At 43.6% G+C, this 25,849-nt stretch overlaps 1 protein-coding gene and 1 non-coding gene across 2 annotated transcripts in view; one reads left to right on the top strand and one right to left on the bottom strand.

Annotated features, from left to right (window-relative positions):
* Positions 1–3,274: 3,274 nt before the first annotated feature.
* The window catches only part of PRDM7 (PR/SET domain 7), a 34,409-nt gene continuing 11,834 nt past the window's right edge, over positions 3,275–25,849 (bottom strand). The window contains exons 2-11 of the mRNA XM_030299199.1: positions 17,513–17,666; positions 16,983–17,106; positions 16,558–16,665; positions 11,387–11,436; positions 8,542–8,698; positions 7,805–7,906; positions 7,319–7,590; positions 6,827–6,894; positions 5,445–5,638; positions 3,275–3,672 (exon numbers count right to left, since the gene is read on the bottom strand). Of these exons, the coding sequence (XP_030155059.1) occupies positions 3,275–3,672; positions 5,445–5,638; positions 6,827–6,894; positions 7,319–7,590; positions 7,805–7,906; positions 8,542–8,698; positions 11,387–11,436; positions 16,558–16,665; positions 16,983–17,106; positions 17,513–17,666 (1,627 nt within the window). The remainder of the gene's footprint in view (positions 3,673–5,444; positions 5,639–6,826; positions 6,895–7,318; positions 7,591–7,804; positions 7,907–8,541; positions 8,699–11,386; positions 11,437–16,557; positions 16,666–16,982; positions 17,107–17,512; positions 17,667–25,849) is intronic.
* Positions 19,686–19,791, top strand: LOC115503614. Its single transcript, XR_003965449.1, has one exon. It is a non-coding gene; the product is annotated as a U6 spliceosomal RNA (small nuclear RNA).

Genomic DNA, 25,849 nt, shown 5'->3' with positions numbered 1-25,849 from the left:
TGCACGAGGTGATCTGGGACCTCGTGAAATAGTGAGAGCAAGGCCGAAGCCACTTTGGGCGTCATACGCCGTAATTTTCACAGCACAGGTCAACCCTGTTCTGTGAAGGTGGGAGTGCACGAAGGTGTGGTAATGAGAGGTAGGTTTTGGGGGGCCATCTTGCAGGCTGGTGGCCACACTGGCAATGAGGTTTTGCTGAAGGGGAGGAAGAAGGAACAGTCCTGTCCTCATCTTGAAGTGATCAGCTTCCCAGAAGAGTTTCAGGTCAGTTCTGGTGGGAAATGGAGGCAGGAATCACCTGGCAGCTTGGGGCTTCTCCTCCCCCTATATTGTGAGCTCCTCTGCCAGCATTATTCCTAACTCTGCCCCTTCTGCAATGGCTCATGCTAAAGTCACAGAACATTGAGGGTTGGGCTGCTTTCTCAGCATGAGGCTTTACAGGGAAGAGAATTGTCCCCTCTTCCTATAGGGAAAGAAAGCCACAAATACTCACCTTCCCTTACAAAAGCATAAGGGACTAGAGGAAATAATAATGAATATTTATTATTGAAATCCACATAGTTTATGTAGAGAATGTTCACAAGCCAGGCACAGGGAGAGGGACAGAAGGATCACTGTTGGAAGTCATGGGGTTTGGGTGCCCCCTGGATGGCCCATACTCCTTTTGGTATCTCCTGTAAAGTGTGGGACTTGGGATTTAGCCTCCATGAAGCCATCCTGTAGGAACTGGACTGAGATGCATACGATTCCTCAGAAGCAGGAAGCTAACTCCTGCAGGAGGGATGTGATAGTGGCTCTCGTTCATTGTGCTTCCTAGAACACCATTGCCTCCTCTTTGTATTGGAAGTCAGTTCTGGTTCTAAGAAAAGATGTCAACATCCCCGCTTACCCAGTGGTGCATGTAACATGCTTATTTCATGTTCCCTTGCAGTCTTGCTACTTCCACCCATTGTGTCCCTGGGAATTGTGTGCTCCCGGGGCGGGTGGATCTTGCATGTGAGTGGGTGGCCGTTCACTTGTGCATATCTGCCCTGCTCACGGCATGCTCCACTGTCCTTTCAGGCTTCACTTACCGTGCACAAGTCTAAAGATAAAATAGTTAAGAATTTCAGATGACCACAGCTGTGCATTAAACCATATGGGGCCCGGGCACAAGGTAAGTGTACTGTAGAAGCTGCTGAGCCATGGGCTCTGTGAACATTGTATGCAGATGGGCCAGTGAGTGAGATCAGAGACTCACTTACTGTACGTCCAGTTCCTGCGGATGCTGACCCCACAGTCTCTTCTCCGGAAGGGCCGGGTGAGCGTCTGGGTTTACAGGTTATTGTCGGTACTGCCTGCCTGTGTTGAGGGGGGTTCAGAGCTGCTCAGGCTCAGAGGGAAGGGCAGTGGCCTGGAGGGAGATGGACCCACCCACTTTGCATCCCTGACCTCACAGCTCTTTCTCAGGGTAGCTGAGTCTGTTCAGAGAAAGCACTGGTGTCTGTCCAATTTATGAATCTGGCTCCCCGCCCCCTACCCTACCTACTCTTTTTATCTTCCTTGTGCAGCGCTAAAGCCCTTGAAGACATGGGCATTGGAAGTTGTGCAAGAGAGAGAGTAACAAAGAGGGAGGGACTTGTATTCTTGGCATCTCTGTACCAGATTCTGCCTATGCTTACTCAACTTTGAACATCAAACCAAGGGCTGGGGTCACCATTCCCATTCTCCAGCTTATAAAACAGGCACAGAGAGGTTGAGTATCTTGCTCTATGTCACACAACTGGTGAGGGCAGATCTGAGAATCAAACCCACTGTGGGCTGATATGGAATTCATGTGCTGTGCACCTGATGCCAGCAAGGAGAGAGTGAGAGAGAGGAGGTGCCCCAGACTGAGCCAGGCACATGGATGTACATACACATAGGTATGTATACATGCACACGTGTGTGTCCCTCGCCCCACCCGGTGTTCACCTCTGAGGCTACAAGGGAGGAGGGACACCAAGAGAGGAGCCGTGAGAAGCCAAGGGAGGAGGGTGGCAGCAAAGGACAGGCGTCTATTAGGGGAAAACACCATGTTTCCCAGGAGACTAGGGCATTCCCTTCCCTGATGAGTCTGTCTCAAATCTTAAATTTCTCTCCCTGGCCCAGAAATTCTCTACTGGTCTAACTAGATTCACTCCTGACTTTTATACCTTTCCAGGGGTTAAGTTCCTGTGGAGACCTGGGCCAAGAGCATGAGTTCTCTGGCCCTCCTGGACCCTTCTGCTTTCAGCGATAAGGGGGGAAGAGGTACATGCTGTGGAGTTTGGATTTGAATGCACACAAAATTTATTAGAACAGGAGGCCAAAAAACCATGGAGGGGATTGGCGTCAACATAACCCAGAAACACTCAAGGAACCTTCCCCCGTTTGTATACCTCATCTCTTGCCCTGAAAGTAGAGGATTTGTTTAACCTGTTATATCTGCTCTCATTATATTCTTGGGGAGTGTAAGGGGTCAGTAGGCTTCTTCTGAACCTCCCTCAGAGCTGGGGTATGGAGTGTGTGGTGGCTACATTTGTTCTCTGGTAGCTGAGATGCAATTTACTGGTAAAGCCTTGTCCATCCTTCCTGCAAACATAGGGCTTCTTCCCTGTGTGTGTCCTCTGGTGTGTGAAGAGATTTGACCTCCGTGTAAAGCCTCGCCCGCACTCCCTGCAAACATAGGGCTTCTCCCCTGTGTGTGTCCTCTGGTGTCTGAAGAGATTTGACCTGTGTGTAAAGCCTCGCCCACACTCCCTGCAAACATAGGGCTTCTCCCCTGTGTGTGTCCTCTGGTGTGTGAAGAGATTTGACTTCCGTGTAAATCCTCGCCCGCACTCCCTGCAAACATAGGGCTTCTCCCCTGTGTGTGTCCTCTGGTGTGTGAAGAGATTTGACCTCCGTGTAAAGCCTCGCCCACACTCCCTGCAAACATAGGGCTTCTCCCCTGTGTGTGTCCTCTGGTGTGTAATAAGAGCTGACTTATGACTGAAGTCTCTTCTAAACTCATTGCAAACGGAGGGCTTTTCCTCTTTGTGTGTTCGTTGGTGTCTGCTGAAATGTGATCTGTCATTGAACCCTTGCTCACAGCCTCTGTTTTTGATTCTTACAATTCTTGACATTCCTACCCCCATCAATAATTTTCCTGTATCCTCTGAATTCAAATTCTGGCCTGTGCTGGGCCCTTCTTCCACCATTCCCTCACACACTCTAGAACTCCCCATTTGTCCTTTGCATGGGGTGGAAAATGCCCTTGAAATTCTCCTCTGCTTTATACTTTTAAGCAAAGGTCTGGACCTTTCTTTGACCTCTTGACATTTTGCTTTGTCATTCCAGCTGTGTGGATCAGAATGTTGCTGCTGCTGCTGATTCTGATCACCTGGGCAGGGATTCTCTGGTTGGAAATGTTTTCTTGCAGATATTTGTGGGAGGCTCTGAGAAGAGTGTTTGCATTCCACATGTTGGCTGAGGAATTTCTGACTGGAGAAGGCCAGCGAGCAGGAGGGACATCGATGGATGTCTGGCTGTGGTTCTGCTGAAAGAGGAAATTTTTGGTCAGGTAGATGTTGCGTTGTATGCTTTGTCTCCTGGTAAGGCCTGCCCCACTACTCATTTTTATTGTGTTGACAATGCAAGATCTGTCTCCCACCAAGTTTTCCTTTATTTTTCCATTCCATTTTCACTTACTACATTGAGTAAATCCAGAAAGCCCATTTCAAGGGTCTTTTTTATGTATTGCCCAGACTAGGTACCTTCAAGCAGCATCAGAGGAAGCTTCCCTCCTTATAGGAATGGAACTACAATGACCTTTCTCCACATACAAACACCTTCTAAGTCATGTGACTCTGTGACAGTGTCTACAGTGATTTTATTCTATTGAGAGGCAACAGCCCTTTTGATGACTTAGAATGTGTCATTAAATATGAACTTGAGTCTCCCCATTTAAAAAAACATATTTAGGGGCACCTGGGTGGCTCAGTCGGTTGAACGACCGACTTCGGCTCAGGTCATGATTTCACCGTTTGTGAGTTTGAGCCCCATGTCGGGCTCTGTGCTGACAGGTCGGAGCCTGGAGCCTGCTTTGGATTCTGGGTCTCCCCCTCTCTCTGCCCCTCCCCTGCTCACGCTCTGTGTCTCTCTGTCTCAGAAATAAATAGAAACATTAAAAAGACATATTTAATTGACAGCCAATATGTGTCTGGATCTCTATCTGAAAGTGGGATTTGGATTGGACGAGACAGAGCAGTGCGGTCTCCTGGACTAAAGGACTCTGGTTCCTGCCGCTCCAACTAGGTTATAAACTGCTTCTCTTTCAGTTTTCTACAAATCATAACATGAAAATATATCCTTCATACTTTATTTCATTCGGTCTTAGCTCATCTCAAATACAATGGGAAGTCCTTTCAAAATATTTCCTCGACCAAGTATGGGTATATATATCACACTCCCAACCACCATTCATCTTCTGCCAACCCACCACCCTCTCTCACTTAGAGATGAAGTGATCTTGGAGGGGATTACCCACTGCAGTCTCTCTCCAAAATTAACCAAAACATCATCTTAAAATAGAGAACACGCCACTCTCCAGTCGAAAATTGCACAATTGTTCTGTCTCAGTCAGGAAACACCCCAGTGTCTCAGCGTGGACCACAGGCTCTAGGGCGTCTACGTATCTATGGATTCTCAGCCACATACCACACATGCCCCACCTCTCTTGTGCCTCAGGGCCTCTCTCCTAGCAGGCCCCCTCTTCCTGGAATCCTTTACCCCTGGGTGTTTGCGCATGTCCAGAGAGAGCCCTTCCCTGTCCAAGCTCTGCCCCATCCCATCCTCTCCTCACACTGGTCCCCAGGCACTTTCCCAGGACTAGTTTTATTTTCAAAGCACCACTTGCTGTGTGATGTTATGCACACACATGCATCTGTACATGTGTTTCCCTTACTCATTCACTTATCAGGTGCTCAAGAGCAGTGATTCTGACAAGCTTGTTCCACCTCCAGTTCCTGGAAGGCTGTCTGGAACAGAGTAGGAACTCACATGACAGCTAAGTAAATTATGAGTGAACGCACACCAACATACACATGTCATTTAGAAATACTGAGCAAATTAAGAAGAGCGAGCTAAAAGGGCAGAAGAAACTGACTTAGTGAGGGAGCTGGTAGGTGCTTGAAAATTTAATTTTTTGGCCTCTAAGTCTTTTATCACTATGTTCTGTTACACATTTTATGCACGAGGTATTTAAAAAATCATAACAAAAATGAAAAACTTAAAAATTATTTCTAAGAGGCCAATGCATATGAAATGAATCCTTATTTCTGAAGCATCTGAATTGCAATCGTACTGATTTTAGACAGGATTTTACTCTACTCGAGAGCTGGACATGGAAACTGCCACGGAGAATTCTTTCTTTTCTTTCTGTTTTGAAGAGCATTGGTGCCCACCTTTCCCTGTTGAGAGCTCGCTCTTCCACTTGCTTCCCCACTTGATGCCCAGCTCCTGGCCGTACTCGTCCCCGTACCAGACTAGCAGTTCACAGCCTGGCCTGATGACCCGGCAGGTTCGGTAGAAGATCTGCCTGTGATACTGAAAGGCCACCAGGTTCTGCTCCTCATCGTCCCTGGCACAGTTCACATACCTGGGGTTGAGGCAGGGAAAGGGAAAAAGAACCATAGGAGATAAATTCCCATTATGTGTCAGATCTGCCCCGATGCTCAAGGCCTCTATGCTGTGGTGCTGTCCACTCCCCAACTCCTCAGGAACCTTCTGTTCATACTTAAGTCTCCCTCACAACATCATATGGATTCCCATCTCTAAGTTCTGCTTACTGGCCACAGCCTGCCTTTAATGTTTTCCCCTTTGCTCGATTAACCATTTTCTAAATCCCAATTCCAGACTTACTGCCACCTTGATTGGTCACAAAAACCCAGTGACCTTTTGTTTCTCTAAACTCTAAATTAAGTTCTGTTTTATACCACAGAACTTGATGCTTGACCATGGACTCTGCTTCTAGATCAACACACATCATTCCACACTCAGCCCAAGTGTGGCTATCTTCCTTTGAGAAGGCTTTCCTCAATCTCCCTACACTGTGTCTGAGGTACCATTCACTTGCCTCCCCTGAGTTCCCATAGAAACTTGGAGCTTCCTTTGTCTTAGTAAAATGACACAGAAAAGCAATATTTTATTTACATACTGCATTCCCTGATAAAATGAGAGCCCCTCAAGGAAAGGGGCTGGGTCATGAAGCACAGAGGCCTGTGGCCATACTGTAGCCCATTCTTATACAGGCTTCAGAACCCAGTTCTATTAGAACTGAGACGAGGAAGAGCTACTGCCCTCACATATTAAAGGTCACTTGTTTGAAGCTATCTCTCCACCGTATACCTCTTGAAAAACAGGGAAATGATAGTTAAATATTCTTAAACTCAATTGTCTATTGTCTGTCTGCAATATATCTTCCATAAAACATGGGTTGTATAATATGTTTAACTCATGAACTCCATTGTCTAAACTGGAACATAGTAAATGCTTATAAACATTGATCAGATAAATTGAAGTGTGAGTCCAGTGTTCCTGACGAATCTAGGCTCCTCAGGTTTTTGCCAGTGTCCAAATTTTGTCTAGCATATTTTGAGGACATATACTATATTCTTATCTCCTTTCCCCCATTAATTTCTCTTGAAATAAAAGAGCATTACATGGAGAAAAAAGAGGAACAGAGGATTGAGGGAGACCATTGAGGGAGACATGATGAGAAGCAAAGGGACGTAGGTTTGTGAGAGGTGAATGTCCTCTCTGGAGCTCTGAACTCTATTGGCCTTACCTCATCCAGTTGGCCCAAGAGTTATCCTTTCCATCCACATACTCGTAGCAGTTTCTCCCTTTGGTGATCTGAGTTTGAGAAAGATAAATTAAAGTTTTTTGTTTTTTGTTTTTTTGTTTTTTGGTGTGTGAGGGGTGGGGAGGTAATAGAGGGATTATTTTACTCTCCTGTGGTCAGTGGTCTTTCAGCCTGTATGGAATCAGTCCCCAGTGTGACCACATGATGTACTCCTTAGTCGTTGTCTACACAGCTGGGTCGCTTTGTCAACTCAGAGCTCAGGTCCCGCAAGGGAGGAGCTTCCTGTTTGTGTCTGTACCACTATGCTCCCTCTTACCCCCTGATCTTTAAGTAGGAACACCAGGTTCATGCAAAGTCCACTCAGTACACAGAACTAACCATGTTATTCTCATCCATGTAGAAGGTGATGTCCTACCAATCCACGGCAGAGATGTGGGAAACCAGAGGACAGGGGAAGAGGTAGATGATTCTCACCAGCCAGGAGTATCCACTGTTGGCTGCCTCTTCGTCTTCGGTGATCTGGCCCTCATAGGGGCCAAAGTGTGTACCCAGTGGCAGATCAGATGCTTCATTCCATACTCCAAGCCCAGCCTCAGGGATGCTCGATGGTCTGATTCTCAGACCAGGGGGCAGAGTGAGGGCTGAGCGGTTGGGATGCCCCTTGCCCACTGCATTGTCCTTTACGAACGTAGGGGGCCCATGAACAGCGCAACTGTCAATGAAGAAATTCTGACACTTCTCACAATCTGGAAGTGAGAGCAACAGGGGTTAGGAAAAGGGTTAGTGCATGTTCCTGCACTTAAGTAGCTTCAGAATTAGCCCAACACACATCATTTAGCCTCTATCCTATACTCCTGGTTACTAGGGGAGCAGAATGATTTGGGGTCCCTATGACATAATGAAGTTATTGTACCAGGAGAGAACAGCTTTCTCTGAGAGTGGGCCAAGATGGTCACTTACAGAGGTAGTCATCATCCTGGGGCTCGCTGACCTCTTGGTATGCAAAGCCCTTTCTTTCTCGTAGACTATACATCTTCACTCCAATCTCCTTTCTCCTGAGCTCTGAGTTGGAAAAGAGTACATGAGTGAGGTTGGTGGGGTCTGGAGTGTTAGTCCCGTTTTGTCAGAAAATGCAAAATCTCCTCTAATAAATTATTACTTATCCTTCTATATACTCTCTCCCCACTGTCCAAACTCTTACTTCAGAGAGTAAGACTCCATACTGACTGTAGATGGCTAATTCAATGTTAGTTTCTTCCCATTATCAGGCTTACTTTACAATATTTCTTCTTAGAAAATGGTTCATTCATGCATTTCTTCATTCAGAAAATATTTGTTGAGGGCACATTTCATGTTAGGCATCGAGCAAGAGCCTGGGCATTCAACACCAAGAAAGTATGGTCTTTATTATCACTGAGGGATTTATTGGACAACTTGCATGTGTCAATTCTTAAATGTTTAATGCTTTCAAACAGTATATGAGCTATGCATTCTTATCTTCAGTTTATAGATTAGCATTCAGGAGCTCAGAGAATTTATAAGATTTATCCAAGACCTCAACGGTAACTACAGGTCTCAGGTTAGTCTAGCTTTAACCTAGGCCTAGCCAAAGTCCACTCCACATACCTAGGTTGTATTCATCAAACTTTCTGGAGGACTTAGAGGGACCAAAGTTCCCATATTATTCTTTCTCTTACCCAATTTTCGTCTAGAGTGATGTCCAGAGGTACTTGCTTCTCCAGGAAGGGACACTGGTTTCTGGCCCTGCTCTGAGCCACTTGTGTTCAGCAACTTTGCTGTTTCTGAGAATTCCTTCAAACTAGATTCCTTACTTAATGGCACTCTGTGGGTTCCCTTCAATGTGAGAGTCACATGTTAAAAGACAACAGGCATTTTTTTTTTTTTTTTTTTAGTCCTGTAAGGCTTATGATGTGTTTTCACATGAATTGCTTTGGTTAATACTTCAACAACACTTGGAAATACCTGGGGATTCCGAATACTAGAGGGAAAAGAAAGGGAATATGTGGATATTGAATTCAAAACTATAACCCATGGCTTAAGACTCTTTCTCTTTAAATTTTCTCAAATTTCTCCATAAAAGTGAGAAGGAGGCAGGGAGAACACTTGGGAAAACTGGCTGGAGAATCAAGAAGGTCTGTGAAAGAAAGTGGTGAGGACTTGTAGATAAAAAGAGGGGATCATCTATAAACTAGTGGACATTTAATGGAGGAGGAAATGTAGACAAGTGGAAGGGACTGCACACGTCTGGAAAATGAGGTGACAGAGCAGAGAGAGGGGAAAGATGATAAAGCGTTGGAGGAAATGTATCTAAACACTGGGGGGAAAAAAAGGATGCTAAATTTGTCGCTTGCCATATCCAGGAAAGAATATTTGGAATTAAATTAGCTGGTTCATGTCAATTCTGTTTGAATAAGGTTGTACCAGCAGCTAGCTCTCTTCAGTTTTCCTGATCCATAAAATGGTATACATGCTAATTTTTAAAAAAGTTTTATTTATTTAAGTAATATTTACATCCCACATGGGGCTTGAACTCATGACCCTGAGACCAAAAGTCCCATGCTCTTTCAACTGAGCCATCCAGGTGCCCTGTATACATGCTATTTCTTAATGTTATAGTAAACAGGAAATATTATAATGATCATCAAATTGTCTCATGAGCTATTTGATACAGTATGAATGTGAGATTACAGTTCTGCTGTCAATTTAAAGGGTTCTCAATTGTCTCCATATTCAAAATCTAAATCACAGATCTTATTTTCAGCATTCTTTGGCCCTTTTATTTCTAATGTAATCTGTAAACGTGGAATTACTTGTTCAGAAAACATTCAGGGGCCCTGTGGGGCCTGGGACTTCTGAGAAGAAAGAGCCTGCAGGGCAGAAGCAGGCTACACAAACGATTCTGAACAACATGAGAGTTGCCTAATGAGAGCTCAGAGGAAGGAGCTGTTGCTTCTTCCTACAAGTATGAACATTTTAAATCAGTTCCAGTTAAGTAAGTTTCTTTTTTTCTTCTTAAGTTTATTCATTTTTGAGAGAGAGAGAGAGGGAGAGAGGGAGCAGGGAAGGGGCAGAGAGAGAGGGAGGGAGAGAGAATTTCAAGCAGGCTCTGCACTGACAGTGATGAGATTTCACGAACCATGAAATTGAGAGTCTGACGCTTAACTGAGTGAGTCACCCAGGTGCTCCACAGATAGGTGAGTTTCTAAAGAATATTATGTAACGTATATGAAGTCTTTAAGTCATTTTATATGTTGTTTCTCAGTCATCAAACCTGAAGGTACTCAGGGCTTCAGATGCTTCCTCTTATTAGAATGGGAGGCTCTGGGGGCATCTGGGTGGCTCAGTCAGTTGAGCGACCGACTCTTGATTTTGGCTCAAGGTCATGATCTTGCAGTCCTGGGATTGAGCCCTGTGGTGGGCTCTGTGCTGGGTGTGGAGCCTGCTTGAGAGTCTCTTCTCTTTCTCTCTCTCTCTCTCTCTCAAAATAAATAAACATTAAAAAAGGGGGGGGGCTGGGTGACTCAGTTGTTTAAGCATCTGAATCTTGATTTCAGCTCAGGTCATGATCTCAAGGTTGTGAGACTGAGCCCCAAGACAGGCTCCATGCTGGAAGTGGATCCTGCTTAAGATTCTCTCTCCCTCTGGGGCGCCTGGGTGGCTCGGTCGGTTGGGCGTCTGACTTTGGCTCAGGTCACGATCTCACTGTCCGTGAGTTCGAGCCCCACGTCGGGCTCTGTGTTGACAGCTCAAAGCCTGGAGCCTGTTTCGGATTCTGTGTCTCCCTCTCTCTCTGACCCTCTCCCGTTCATGCTCTGTCTCTCCCTGTCTCAAAAATAAATAAAACGTTAAAAAAATTAAAAAAAAAAAGATTCTCTCTCCCTCTGCCCCTCTCTGCTCTCTAAATAAATAAATTAACAAATAAATCGAATGGGAGGCTCTGATGGCGGGGATGCTATCTCTTTCATCTGGGACGATCGAGTGTACAAATTGCTGGTATTATTTGTCGGCTTCTCTTACTTAGGGGGTCTTAGCTCATCTCTCACTTCAGCATACTAGAAAAGAACTGGGTCGAAATGAATCAAATGAATAATGTAAATTTTATAAAACTATGAAAGTCTTAATGAGCTTTTAAGTGGTTTAGAAAAGGAGCTTGAGATTAGACTGCACTACCACTAGCACTGTGATGTCAGGTATATAAGCAAACATGTCTTTGTCTCAATCTCACCTATAAATGGTGATATTTATAGTACCCCCCCCATAGGGTTGTTGTAAGGTTTAAGTGAGTTTATTTGTGTAAATGCTTAAAATAAAGTCTGAAGTACGGTGAAAATAAAACAAGTGATAGCTAATATTGTTGCTGTTCTTGTTAACTATTACAGCGATGATGATCTCGGATATTGTGCTAAAGAGATCAGTAAAGGAAGGCAGCAGTTTTTAGGATACTCTGAATTCTTCTACTCTTACCTGTGTTTAAATCCATGAGAAAGATTTTCTTGTCATCAGGATCTGGGAAATACTCACCTTGTGTTGTTTATTCTGATCCACTCTGGATGCCACCCAAGAAGGTTTGACTATAAAGTGATGAGAAATCAGTGTTTTGGTTGGCAAATGTTTCTAAGCTCCAGAGACTCTCACTAGAGACACAGAACTCTTGACTAAGGAGTGGCAAGTACAAGGACTACCAAAAGGTGATTGGAAAGTGGTTTTTGAAATATTATCAAAGTCTATGCTGCTACTGGTGACATGAACTAATTTTCTGAAAATGTTAAAAAAATAGACAAAACCTCATTTAAGCTTCATCCTATGTTCATAACTTATCTATTACATATAGTTATATATATATATAACTACTATATAACTATATATGTAACTATATATAACTATATATAACTATATAACTATATATATAACTATATAACTATATATATAACTATATAACTATATATATAACTATATATATATAAATATATATATATATATATATATATATATATATACTGACCTTCTATGACAAAAAAATCTCAATAAGCTGTGAATAGAAAAAATTACCTCACTCTAATAATGGCCATATATGAAAAGTCTATCTCCAACATCATACTCTGCAGTTTAAAACTGAAAGCTTTTTCTCTAAGATCAAGACTAAGGCAAGGATGCCCACTTCACTACTTCTCTTCAACATAGTACCCGAAGTCCTAGCCAGGGCATTGGAGAAAAATAATAAGTAAGTATGTAAGTAAGTAAATAAAGTGCATCTAATTTGGAAAGCAAGAAGTAAAATCATTGTTCACACATGACATGGTCTTATATGTAGAAAGTCCTAAAGATTCCACACAATATCTGTCAGAACTAACAAATTCAGCAAAGTTGCAGGATACAAAATTAACACTAAAAAATTAGTTGCGTTTGTATGTACTAACAATGAACAATCCAAAAAGGAAATTAAGAAAACAGTCTTATTTATAATAGCACCAAAGGAATGAAATAATTAGGAGCAAACTTAAGGATGTATAACATTTGAACACTGAAAACTACAAAACATTGCTGAAAGAAATGAAAGAAGGCACAAGTGAATAGAAGCACATCCCATATTCATGGATTGGGAGTCTTTTTTTTTTTTTTAAGTTTATTTATTTTGAAAGAAACAGTGTGAGTGGGGTAGGGGCAGAGAGAGAGAGAGAGAGGGGAGACAGAGGATCCCAAGCAGGCTCTGCACTGTCAGTGAAAAGCCCAATGCGGGGCTTGAACCCATGAACTGTGAAATCATGACCTGAGACGAAATCAGACGCTTAACTGACTGAACCACCCAGGTGCCCCCATTTCTGGGTTTTCTATTCTGTTTCATTGATCTATGTGTCTTTCGTACCAGTACCATACTGTTTGAATCACTACAGCTTTGACATATAACTTGAAGTCCAGAAATGTGATGCCTCCAGCTTTGTTTTTCTTTTTCAAGACATTTTCATTCTTTTGCATATGGATATTCTATTTTCCCAACACCATTTGTTGAAATATTGTCCTTTCCCCATGATGTAGTCTTGGCATTCTTTATTTGATATACATATATATACAAATACACACACACACACACACACACACACAGGCACAATGGAATATTAGCCATAAAAAAAGATGAAATCTTAACATTTGCAATGACGTGGATGGGAGCTAGAGAGTATTATGCTAAGCAAAATAAGTCAGAGAAAGACAAATACCGTACATTTCATTCATGTGTGGAAGAAACAAAACAAATGAGCAAAGGGGAAAAAAAAAGGCAAACCAAGAAACAAATTCTTAACTATAGATAGCACACTGATGGTTACCTGAGGGGAGGTAAGTGGGGGAATGGGTTAAATGGGTGCTGGAGATTAAGGAGTGTACTTATGGTGAGCACAGGGTGCTGTATGAAAGTGGTAGTTTACTGTATTGTACACCTGAAACTAATATAATAACACTATATGTTAACTAACTGGAATTAAAATAAAAACTTTAAAAAGGGAATGAAGATGGATCTTCATCTTACATCATATACAAAAACCAACTCTGAAAGGACCGTAGACCTAAATGTATGACCAGAAACTATAAAGCTCTTAGAAGAAAACAAGGGGAAAAGCCTCATGACATTGAATGGGGAACAATTTCTTGTATATGAAACCAAAAGCACAAGCAACAAAAGCAGAAATAGACAAATGGGACCATACTAAACCTAAAAAACTGTGCAGCAAAGGACACAGTCAACAGAGTGAAAAGGCAATGGGAGGGGCACCTGGGTGGCTCAGTCGGTTAAGCGTCCAACTTCAGCTCAGGTTATGATCTCACGTTTCATGAATTCAAGCCCCGTGTTGGGCTCTGTGCTGACAGCTCAGAGCCTGGATCCCACTTCAGATTCTGTCTCTCTCTCTCTCTCTCTCTGTCTCTCTCTCTGTTCCTTCCCCTCTCACACTCTGTCTCGCTGTCTCTCTCTCAAAAATAAATAAAGAATAAAAAAATTTTTTTTAAAGGCAATGGGAAAAAATAATTGTAAAATATACATTTGATAAGGGGTTAATATCCAGACTACACAAAGAACTGCTGAAACTCAATAGTAAAAAACCAAGTAACCTTATTAAAAATTGGGTGCTATGAAAAGAATTATGTCTCCAAAAGGTCCCTGTGTGAAACCCTAACCTCCAATGTGATTGTATTTGGAGATGGGGTCTTTGGAAGGTAATTAGATTTAGATAAGGTCATGAGAGTATGCTCCTCATGATTGGATTAGTGCCCTTAAGAAGAGAAATCTCTCTCTTTCTCCAAGAGTATGCACATATAAATGAGAGGTCATGCTAGCACACAGTAAGATGGAGGTTGCCTACAAGGCAAGAATAGAACTGGACTATGATGGCATCCTGATCTCAGACTTCCAGCCTCTAGAACTGTGAGAAAACAAATTTCTGTGGTTCATGCCACCTAGTCTATGGTACTTTATTATGGCAGCCTGAGGTTTTAATACAATGGCAAAAGGACTTGAAAAGACATTTTTTTCCAAAGAAGATATATACAAGTGGCTAAAATGCACATGAAAAGATGTTCCAGGGGAGCCTGGGTGGCTCATTTGGTTGAGTGTCCAACTCTTGATTTCGGCTCAGGTCACAATCTCGTGGTTTGTTGGTTTGAGTCCCACATTAGGCTCTGTGCTGAGGCTCTGAGCCTGCTTGGGATTCTCTCCCTCCCTCCCTCTCTGCCTCTCCCCGGCTTGTGCTCACTCTCTCTGTCTCTCAAAATAAATAAACTTAAAAAATTAAAAAAAAAAGAAAAGATGGTCCATTGTCACTAATCCTCAGGGAAGTGCAAATTAGAACTGCAATGAGATATTATCTCATACCCATTAGTATAATCAGTATGAAAAAAAAAAAAAACCACCAGACAATAACAAGTGTTGGCAAAGATGTGGAGAAATTGGAACCCTTACACACTATTTGTGGGAATGTGAAATGTTGCAGGCATTATGAAAAACAGCATGAAGGATGCTCAATAAATTAAAAAGAATTGTCATATGATTTAGAAGTCAAATTTCTGGGTATGTGTATAAAAATTGGAAACAGGATCTTGAATAAATATTTGTACATTCAAGGTCATTGCAGCCTTATTCATAATAGCTAAGATGTGGAAGCAACCTAAATGTGCATCGACAAATAAATGGATAAAGGAAATTACACACACACACACACACACACACACACGGGAATATTATTCAGCCTTACAAATGAAGGATGTCTTGTCATATGTTACATCATGGATGGACTTTGAGGACATTATGCTAATTGATATAAACATATCACAAAAGACAAATACTGCATGATTCCACATATATGAGTTATCTATTTCATGGATATGGAAAATAGAACGGTTGTTTCCAGGGCCTGTCGGGGGAAGGGGAGGGGAGGAAATGGAAAGTTGTTGTTCATGGGTATAGAGTTTCAGTCATACAAGATGAAAAAGATCTAAAAATCTGTTGTTCAATAATGTGCATGTAGCTAATAATACTGTGCTGTATACTTAAACATTGTTGAGAGGGTAAATCTATGTTATTATATTTTGTAACCACAATAAAGAAAATTGGGGTGGGAATTTTAGCTGAGGGTAGATAAAGCTGTGTAGATGTATGGTAAACCATGGGGTATATGAAGACTCTTTTCATGTCAAACCTTTGTGGACAACCACACACTGGGTTTTCAAATCTCTGAAATCCGTAGATAGAATCATAGACCTAACCCAAGTTGCTTTCTCCAGTTTAGGGAGATCAACCCTTCCAAACTCTTTTGTTTGAACAGCAAAAGAGGAAGTGAGTTTCTCAGTTCTATTTTGTAGCGATCACACTTCATGTTGTTTGCCTGATGCTGTCTCTGGTGAGTGATATGTGGGAAAGATCAGGGAGACTAGTTACCTCAAACCCTCTTGCAGAATTATGACAAAGAATCTGGTTCATTTTGGGGTAAGAAGATCATGTGTGTGATTAAATATACCTAAAAACTGTATCTTTACATAATATGTTCATCATTTTCTCTTTTTAAGAAATTTAATCCAATAATTGGATAATGAGAATAACTGCAATTACTTTTAGAAAGCTCTCTGGTGGACGTACAGTCTAATTAAGGTTTCTTTATCTTCCCTTTCATTAACTAGCAATGTTTAGCAAAAACAGTCTTTTTTTTAAAAAAAAAACGAATGATAAATCTTAAACATACAGAAAGGTATGGAGAATTATATTGGAAAACCTATACATCCACCACCATTCAGCCTTATCTCTACATTCTGCCACAACTTTATATCTTTTAATTTTTATCTTTATATCTTTTAATTTCTATTTTAAAATTCAAAAACAATAAAAGCAAATAAAAAACTATCCAAGACACAGCAAAGCCACCTGTCACCCATTCCTTCTTCCCTTATGATAACTGTTCTGAATTTGGCATTTCTTTTTCATGTTCAGATTTTGATACATTTACCACTCTTAATGTATTTATAAATAATATAATTATTATCATCCACATTTTAAAATTTTATATGAATAGCCTCTTACTGTGTGATATGCTGTTTTGCGTCTACTTATATTTATGTTTCTGCGGAAAGAGTTTCCTTTTTTAACTCCTGAGATGCAGCTGAGACCTAAACTTTGGGTTCCAGGAGGAAATCTCTAAATCTTCCTGGCCCCTCACCTTGCTGCCTTGGTGTCCATTCTTCATCGGAATCCTCAGTGTCATCTACTTGGGGTTTGATGGCCTGCCTGCGGTGACACATGAAAGCTGGTCGAGGGGCTCTGAGACCTGGAAAGAAGCAAAATCCTTGTCCTAAGAGGGAAGATCTAGAAGGAGGAACAAAGCACGGTAGCAATGGAGCACATCTCCTAGTCAGTGCGACTCAGTTGTATGGGCTGAGAGAGTCTAGAACAAGGCAAGAGATGAGCTGTGCATTGCCAGTGCAAGCCCTACACTGATAGAAGAGAACAAAATTTCATTCCAGATTTGTCTTCACACAGAAGGGAACTGTGATCAGACAGAGCCACCGAGAGGCAAACTAATATAGGGACTGAAGGCCTGATTCATGTTTCCCAGGCTCCTCAGCACCCAGCACTTCTGGTTACCTATAGTCATCAGCACTTCATAGTTCCTTTTCACATTCCTGTATCGGATTTTCTCCCAGTCTCCCATCTCTGTCCATTCTTCCTTGGAGAAGTATATGGAAATGTCTTTGAAAGCATCTTTGGCCTAGAGAAAATAAGAGAACCCATCAGTGACTTACTAATGCAAGTCAGAACTTAGAGCCGGGCCTTCTCCTCCACCTTGTATGTAGTGTGTACCCTGCTTCCTGGGTGCTCTCTGTTAAGCCAGGGTAAAGCGTTTCTGTCCTTCTTGATGGTGTCCTGATCAATTGAACAAACACTAAGCATTTTACCAGCTCTCTCTTGGCAAAGGGAAATCGCTGATGCTACTATCCCGTGTAACTTCCTCCCCCACCCACGTCCTGTAAAGGAGTGAGTGCCCTTTATCCTGTGTACATTCACTGGTGTAGGCCAGGAGCCTGTGGTCCTCCAAGGACCAGCTCCTGGTCACCAGGCCCCTCTCTTCATCCTCTCCAAGAAGTCTGGAGCCCAGCTTCTCCCACACCTCTCACCGTGGGCTTCCATCTTGCTTTCCTTGAGCTTCTCTCAGCGGACTGCTCCGGGAATCTGAGGGGGCTCGTGGTGCCGGGACCTCCGGGCTGGCCCCGCTCTGACTCTGAGGCTGGCAATGGCTCCATGAGTCTCTTTGTCCTAAGGCCGAGGCACCTGTGGAAGGAGAAGGTGCTGACAGGGGGTGACAGCGCAGACCACTGCCCAGAGCCATGTCTGTTTTCTCCATCTGGGTGGGGTATCCAGAAAAGATGTGGGCAGCCCAGGGAGGATTAGAAGATGCAGGGGAAACCTGCGGGTAGTGATGGGATGGAGAACCTCTACTGGCAATGACAGGCCAATCTAACGTGAGCTAGATTTTGTTTCTTTTATTCTACTGCAGCTCGGCCCATATGAGGAAAGGTCGCAAAGGGATGTGGCTGTGGGCGTTTGGTTAGAGTCCTGAGGTGCAAGGCCAGAGGAGTACCAAGGAGGCCTGGAGGCCCCTGAGTGCCGGCCCGTTCCGGGGAGAGTAAGTGAATATTTCTCAAAGAAGCGCTTCTTGGGATGTGCACCTGGGGATTCTGGAAAAATCTGGTATAAACAGGCTCAGTCTCTAAGGGACAGAGATGTCTCAGGGTGAGGAGATTTGGTCTCTCGCAGGCTGAGGGAATTGGGGTTTCTTAAGTCAAGGGGATTTGGGGCCTCAAGATGAGGACACTTAGGGTTCCTCAGGTTGATGATACTGGCAGTCTCTCAGGACGAGATTTGGGTCTTTCTGGCTGAAGAGGTTTAGAATGCTCAGGTTGAGAGGATTTGGGATCTTTGAGACTGAGGAAATGTTAAGTCATATTCTGAGGAGATTTGGACTCTCTCATTAATGGGCTTTAGGTTTTCTGACATTGAGGTTATTTGGGGTCTTTGAAGCTGAAAGGATTGAAGAGTTCACAGGCAGGGGCTGTTCAGGGTCTCTGACACTGGGGAAATTTGTTCTCTCTGTGGGTGTTACATTTCAGGCTCCTCGGGCTGAGGACATTTGGGGGTCTAAGAATTGGGGGGGTTAGCGTTTCTCTGGGTGACGCGATATGAGGTTTCTGCAGCCGAGCTGCTTTGGGGTCCAATGCTGAGGAGACGTGAAGTTCCACGAAGTTAGCGGATTTGGGTTCCCTGACGGCGGCGGGATTGGGTGTCCCTTGAGGCTGAGGGGATTTGGAGCCTTTCAGGGTGAGGGGATGTAGGGTCTCCCAGGAGGGCTTTGAAGGGCTCAGGATCAGGGTTTACAAGGGGTTCACACGGCACGGCAAAGTCCTCGGTGTTTTCGTCAGTCTACCGGGCCTCTCTCGTTGCCCACCCGGATCTGCCGCCCGCTCCTGAGCCCCGGAGGGCTGTGTGCCGGGAGAGAGTCAAGACACAGCGGAGGGCGAGATACCCGCTTATACCGCCCTGTCAGGCAGGAGCCACCAATCAGCGCTGCAATCGAAGCGGTCCCTCCAATTGGCGGTCAGGAGGGGTCTGATGGGGCGGAGCGTAGGGCGAGCCGTGTGTGTCAGTCATTGGCCGAACGCCACCCCCGCGGATGCTCCCGCCCCACCCCGCGGCGATTGGCTGCTCTGAGTCCAGCGCGTGTCTCTCAAGAAGGCTCCCCCCGCCCCCCCCACCCCGCCCCGGGCATTCTGGTAGTTTTCATCACTTCCCTTCCGTACCCGCCCCCCCCCCCCCCCCCCTCCACGTTGGTGAAGGACGCGCAGGGCCAGAGACTGCGCAGGGCGTCCTGCAGCGCAGGCTGAGTTTGGAGCGTTGAGCTGACGGCAGGGCTTTAGGGTGGACATAGGCATCCTGTGTTCTGAAAAGATTCTTTCTCTACCAGACTTTTATCAGGCTCTGGAAGGGTCTCCTAGGCCCATCTGTCCCCGTCCTTGTAAAATCCACTTTTAGCGAGAGCTGTATGACCCGTTAGTATATAGTGAATATCGTATTACATGCAGGGGACAACTATGTAATTAAGTATTGTCTGGTGAGACGGTGTGTAGAGACACCAAATAAAATCTCTATGGCTCAAAGATTTAAACCCAACAAATGGAATAGTAAGTATATTAGAAAACAACTCGGGGGTCGGATTCCTAATGAAAAGTAGAAGTGGCATTCGTGAGTAATAGGCGTGTTTAGATAATGCAGGTCCAAAAGTCATCAGAAGTAGTGCTCGCTTGGCAGCACGTAGACTACAATTGGAACAATATAGAGAAGATTAGCATGGCCCCTGTGCAAGGATGATACACAAAACTTTGAAGCATTCTATATTTAAAAAAGTCAAGAGAAGTAAGAAGACGTAAGTAAAATCAAAGAAAAAAATGAAAAAAATTCGAGTATTTTGCATAAAAATAAGGCATCAAATACAGGACAATGAGTCCACGGGGGGGGGGGGGGGGGGGGGCACTGGCTTTCAGAAGATAAAAAGGGAAGAGTGTTTCTGACCCTTACCAAGTTGTTTTTTTTTTTTTTTTTAATTTTTTTTAATGTTTATTTCTTTTTGACAGAGCATCAATGCGGGAGGGGCAGAGAGAGAGGGAGACACAGAATCTGAAACAGGCTCCAGGCTCCCAGCTTTTGGCACAAAGTCCGACCCGGGGCTTGAACTCACAGTTGGCGGGACCATGACCTGAGCTGAAGTCAGACGCTTCACCGACTGAGCCACCCAGGCATCCCTGACCCTTACTAAGTTTTGATCACAGAAACATAACATGATTTCCTTGTACATGAAGTAGGCCTTCTTTCCAAGGAAGGAATGTAAGACTCCAGGCAAGGTCACCCGGGCAAGTGGACTGCTCCCTCTGCTGTCATGAAGGTAATGGCAGACCAGAACTTTAAGGACCCACAGACCTCTCAGGTTCCTGCAAGAATGGTGCTGGAAGTAGAGGCAACAGTGAAAGAGCGGGGAGTTTTTAGAAACTGGGAGACCATCTCTGTGTTTGCAGATGTTTTGGGAGTTGCTGCTACCCTGACTGGTCAGCTGTGAGTTGCTAGCAGATCTTGTGCAGGAGCATCTATGTGGTCCCTGTTGTTGGCTTTGCTGTTCAAAGAAACATGAGACTTTAAAAAAAAATTTTTTTTTAACGTTTATTTATTTTTGAGACAGAGAGAGACAGAGCATGAACAGGGGAGGGTCAGAGAGAGGGAGACACAGAATCTGAAACAGGCTCCGGGCTCTGAGCTGTCAGCACAGAGCCCCATGTGGGGCTCGAACTCACGGACTGAGAGATCATGACCTGAGCCGAAGTCGGAATCTTAACCGACTGCGCCACCCAGGCGCCCCGAGACTTTTTTTTTTTTAAACATTTATTTTGAGAGAGAGAAGTGAGAATGAAGGGGGAGGGGCAGAAAGAGAGAGAGAGAGAGAGAGAGAGAGAGAGAGAATCCTAAGCAGGCTCAGGGCTGGCAGCCCAGAGCCTGATGGGAGTGGGGGTGGGGTTCCAACCCAGGGAACTATGAGATCATGACCTGAGCTGAAATCAAGATTCGGAAGCTTTACCAACTGAGCTACCCAGGAGAAACAGGAGACTTTGTTTTTTTTAATTTTTATTGTATTAAAAATTTTGAAGTTTATTTATTTATTTTGAGAGAGACAGAGTCAGCACAAGTGGGGTAGGGACAGAGAGAGAGGGAGACAGAGAATCCCAAGCAGGCTCCACACCATCAGCACGGAGCCCGACATGGGGCCTGAACCCACAAAACCGTGGTGAGATCATGACCCGAGCTGAAATCAAGAGTCGGACACTTAACCAACTGAGCCACCCAGGCGCCCCAAAACAAGAGACTTTAAAAAGGCAAAAGCTTGATCTTCAGGTGCTCAATGTTTACCTTAAATATAAAACTGCCGTTATTTTACCAGCAAAAATGGCTTTATTCTGGAATAGCAGGGAATTGCACTCCAGGACTAGCAAGCCCAGGAAAAACCACAGGCTAGTCTTCAGAACAAATAAGTGGATCACTCTTGCATACAGAAGGGGGATTTGGGAAGGGTATTGATAAACAAAAAGTTCATTAGAGTAAAGGGAGTTGTAGTGGCTTCTCATTGGCTGACCTATGACTGTCTCTCTTGTCTGGGCTGTTGTGAAGAAACCATCCTTCCTCCTGCTGAGGTAGTAAAGTAGTCAAAGTAGCATCCACTTGCAAGATGGTCTCTTCCTGTTGGATAAGATACTATGGAGTAAAAGGATCCATTTAAATAGCAAAACTAAAACAAATAAAGCACTGTCAAAAAAAACCAAAAAAACCCCAAAACCCTCCCAAACTAAGATAGACTTGGCAACAAATAAGAAAAATACAAAAGAATGACAGAGAGAAAAGAAGTCGATGGAAAGACATAATGTGTTGGGTTTTTTTTTTTACCTTTTTTTTTGAGAGAGAGAGAGACACACACAACATGAGCGGGGGGAGGGGCAGAGGGAGAGGGAGACACAGAATCCCAAGCAGGTTCCAGGTTTTGAGCTGTTAGCACAGAGCCTGACTCAGGGATCGAATCCACGAAAGGGGATTTCATGACCTGGGCCGAAGCTGTACGCTTAACTGACTGAGCCACCCAGGCGCCCCGTGTTCTTGAACAGAAATACGGAGTGTTATAAATATGTCAGGTCTCCATATGTTAATGTAAATTTTAATGTTATTCCAATAAAATAACAATGTAATTTATGGAATTTTCCAAGCTCATGAAATAGTTATGTGTAAAAATAAACTCGAATAGCAAGGAAACTTGAAAATAATTAAAAGTAGTGGGTGGGCTAGCCTGTCAGATGTTAATATTTCTTTTTTTCCTTTCGAATTATTTTATTAAATCATAGGTGTACAACAGCTTCTTTACACACTCAAATTTTTTTAAAGGAAAAATATGTCTTACAACACCATGATCCTGGGTAATAGCTTTTCAAAACTTGGAGAAAAATCTTAAAAAAGGTTTCACGTGTCATCTGAGACTTACAAATTTAACATTATCGAAGAAGGAATGCTTCTACATTCTTACAAAACCACAAGAAAGAAATAACGATTCGGGGCACCTGGGTGGTTCAGTCGGTAGCGCCTCCGACTTTGTCTGGGTTCATGATCTCATGGTTTGTGGAATTGAGCCCCACGTCAGCATGGAGCCTGCTTCGGATCCTCTGTCCCCCTCTTTCTGCCCCTCCACTTGTGCTTTTCTGTCTCTCAAAAATAACTAAGCATTAAAAAACAAAACAAAACAGGGGCGCCTGGGTGGCGCAGTCGGTTAAGCGTCCGACTTCAGCCAGGTCACGATCTCGCGGTCCGTGAGTTCGAGCCCCGCGTCGGGCTCTGGGCTGATGGCTCGGAGCCTGGAGCCTGTTTCCGATTCTGTGTCTCCCTCTCTCTCTGCCCCTCCCCCGTTCATGCTCTGTCTCTCTCTGTCCCAAAAATAAATAAAAAACGTTGAAAAAAAAAATTAAAAAAAACAAAACAAAACAAATAAAAGAATCAACAATTAAAAAGCTAAGAAAGCCTTTTTTTTTTTTTTTTTAACAATTCTTCCTCCACAGTAACATGCTGTTATTAAACAATCCATTCACAAAATGGCTGTCTGCGTCTGTCTTGGTGTCTTCTGCCGTATCGGGGGTAGGTATTAACATTTCTTATAAATACTCATATTAAAACTGTCCAGTTTGGCAAGTGAGGATACAGTCATATTAATATGATTTAAATAAAATCTAGAAGTAGGTCTGGGGCCGTTCATTTTATGTATTGTATAGGGGGAGCAGAGTGGAAGGTGCAGACCCTGTGGCCCCTGGCCCAGGTCCTGGGGCAATTTGGAGCTCCCTGAGTTCTGCCACCTGGCAACTGCAGGGTTGGGTGTCGTCAGTGTGATGAGGGACAATAAGGCAGTCTGGCACCCCACAACCCCCCCCCCCCCGTGGGATCTGTGTGACATTCCTCAGGCACTTCTGACTGCCCAAGAACCCAGGAAAGGGGCAAACAAGTGGTTGACTGATAAGAGATCAGAGTCAGGTGGGACCTGAGCCTCCATCAGTTTAGACGTCTTAGTGAATTACAAGAAAAAGGCAATCTTATTGGTAGCTTAATCTTCAGAAACCTGTAGACTCAGTCTCTTGGAGCTCCAACTTCACCCTCTCCTCCATAGTGATGTGGGGGACAAAGGCAAGAAGGAAATTGAAGTTAAAACTAAATTTCTTTATAACCTTCAGTCCATTGACAAATACTTGAGGCTGATACAGAGTATAACATTTCTCCAGGCACTCCCTACTTAGGTCTTAGCTTAGAGGGAAAACAACCTTAGCTTGACAATAGCAAGGCCTCAGGTGTCTTTGGAGTCCTCTTTAGCATATGAAAGTCTTCTGGAGGCCTCCCTTGGGTCTTTACCTTCCCCGACTCCATAGTATGTAACAGTCACTCTTCACAATCCTAGTGAAGCTCTCTCTGCCCACGGTCCTGTCCCGGTGCTTTAATAAGATCACCTTTTTGCATCAAAGACGTCTCAAGAATTCTTTCTTGGCCATCAGCTCTGAACCCCCATCATTCCCAAACCCCATCATTCCTGCTGGAGGTCCTTGCCATAGGGCTGGGCGTGGCCCCATATGAGACTGCCTGGGTGACCCTGGCCGCCTACCTGGCCTCCCAAGAGCTGTCCTAGCTGTCCCTGGGGCCTCCACTGTGAATCAGGGCCCAGCACGGGGCGCCTAAGTGAGCGAAACCCTTTTTCTTGGCCGTCGCAACGTGAGATTAAATTCCAGACGCTCTCACAGCCAATAACAGTAATAATAATGTGTCTTATATACATATATCCGTAGTAGTGGTTCTATTTTTCTGGAGAATCGTGATGAATTTGGGCCCACAAGTATTCAGTGAAATGATCATTAAGGGAAGTAAAATTTTTTTTTTAATGTTTATTTTTGAGTGAGAGAGACAGAGTGCAAACGGGGAGGAGCAGAGAGAGAGGGAGACACAGACTCCGAAGCAGGCTCCAGGCTCCCAGCTGTCAGCACAGAGCTTAACGTGGGACTTGAACTCACCAACAGTGAGATCATTACCTGAGCCGATCAACTGACTGAGCCACCCAGCTGCCCCTAAATTTCAAAATATTTTGGAAAAGATAACACTATTGGCGGTTTGGGGAAGCAAGCTGGGAGAAGGCATGTATTGGTATAATCTCTACGAAGATCATTTTGACAATAGCCATCAAGATGTAATATCTACATAATTTTTGATCCAGAAACTCTACTTTTCAAGATTTACACCATAGTTGTGCTTCCCTTTTATGAGATGAAGTATGTTAAAAAATTTTTTTACCCACGCTTTTTACAATAGCAAGAGATTTTATTGAGAAAGAAAGTGTTCAGCAGAAGACAGTTTGTTAAATTACAGTTAACTATTCCGTAGTGGAATATTATAAAACTTCAAAAATGCATGAGGGTGTATTATATTTCAATAAAAAAATGGAAACCTAATGAGATGGTTCAAGTGAATTTTTAACTCGGACTAATTTCTAAATTTTTTCTTTAAAGTTTATTGATTTATTTTGAAAGAGAGAGAGTGCAAGAGGGATAGGGGCAGGGAGAGAGGGGAGAGAGCATCCCAAGTAGGCTCTGCACTGTCTGCATTGCCTTGTTTTTCTTTTGTGTCATTTGGAATGTTGTGTTTTCTTTTTTATTTTTTTTTACTTAAAAATATACAAACATTTACTGTAAATAACTTACTAAAAGAATAAATGAGGGGCGCCTGGGTGGCGCAGTCGGTTAAGCGTCCGACTTCAGCCAGGTCGCGATCTCGCGGTCCGTGAGTTCGAGTCCCGAGTCGGGCTCTGGGCTGATGGCTCAGAGCCTGGAGCCTGCTTCCGATTCTGTGTCTCCCTCTCTCTCTGCCCCTCCCCCGTCCATGCTCTGTCTCTCTCTGTCCCAAAAATAAATAAATGTTGAAAAAAAAATTAAAAAAAAAAAAAAGAATAAATGAAAAGTATTGGGCTATATATATGGCATACTTGCTTTCCCTATGTAAATGAAACATGTTGATCAGCCAGAATATGAGGTCAAAGTGTCCAATTGTCTCCCAAAGCTTCAGCCTAGCAGGTAAATTCTCATAGGTCAAAATGTTATACTGTGTCACTGGGTTACTGTTCTTCTCCAGAGATACCTGGTCCCAGCACTGTTGTTAAATTTTAGATTCCCCAGAAATGTTGTAGCTAAAGGAGAGACTTTGTTCATAATGGAAATACACCTAAGAGAAAATGAAAGCCTCTGTCACCATTTTCAAGAATATTAGATGCATGTCCTTGAAAAGTCACTCAATTTTTCTGAACTTCACCTGACAAATAGTACAAAATCTCTAGTAAACCTGATTATAAGAAA

The sequence above is a fragment of the Lynx canadensis genome, chromosome E2, assembly GCF_007474595.2.
Source record: "Lynx canadensis isolate LIC74 chromosome E2, mLynCan4.pri.v2, whole genome shotgun sequence".
Lineage (NCBI taxonomy): Eukaryota > Metazoa > Chordata > Mammalia > Carnivora > Felidae > Lynx > Lynx canadensis.
Note: the sequence above shows the minus strand (reverse complement) of the source record. Positions and strands in the feature narration are given on the sequence as shown.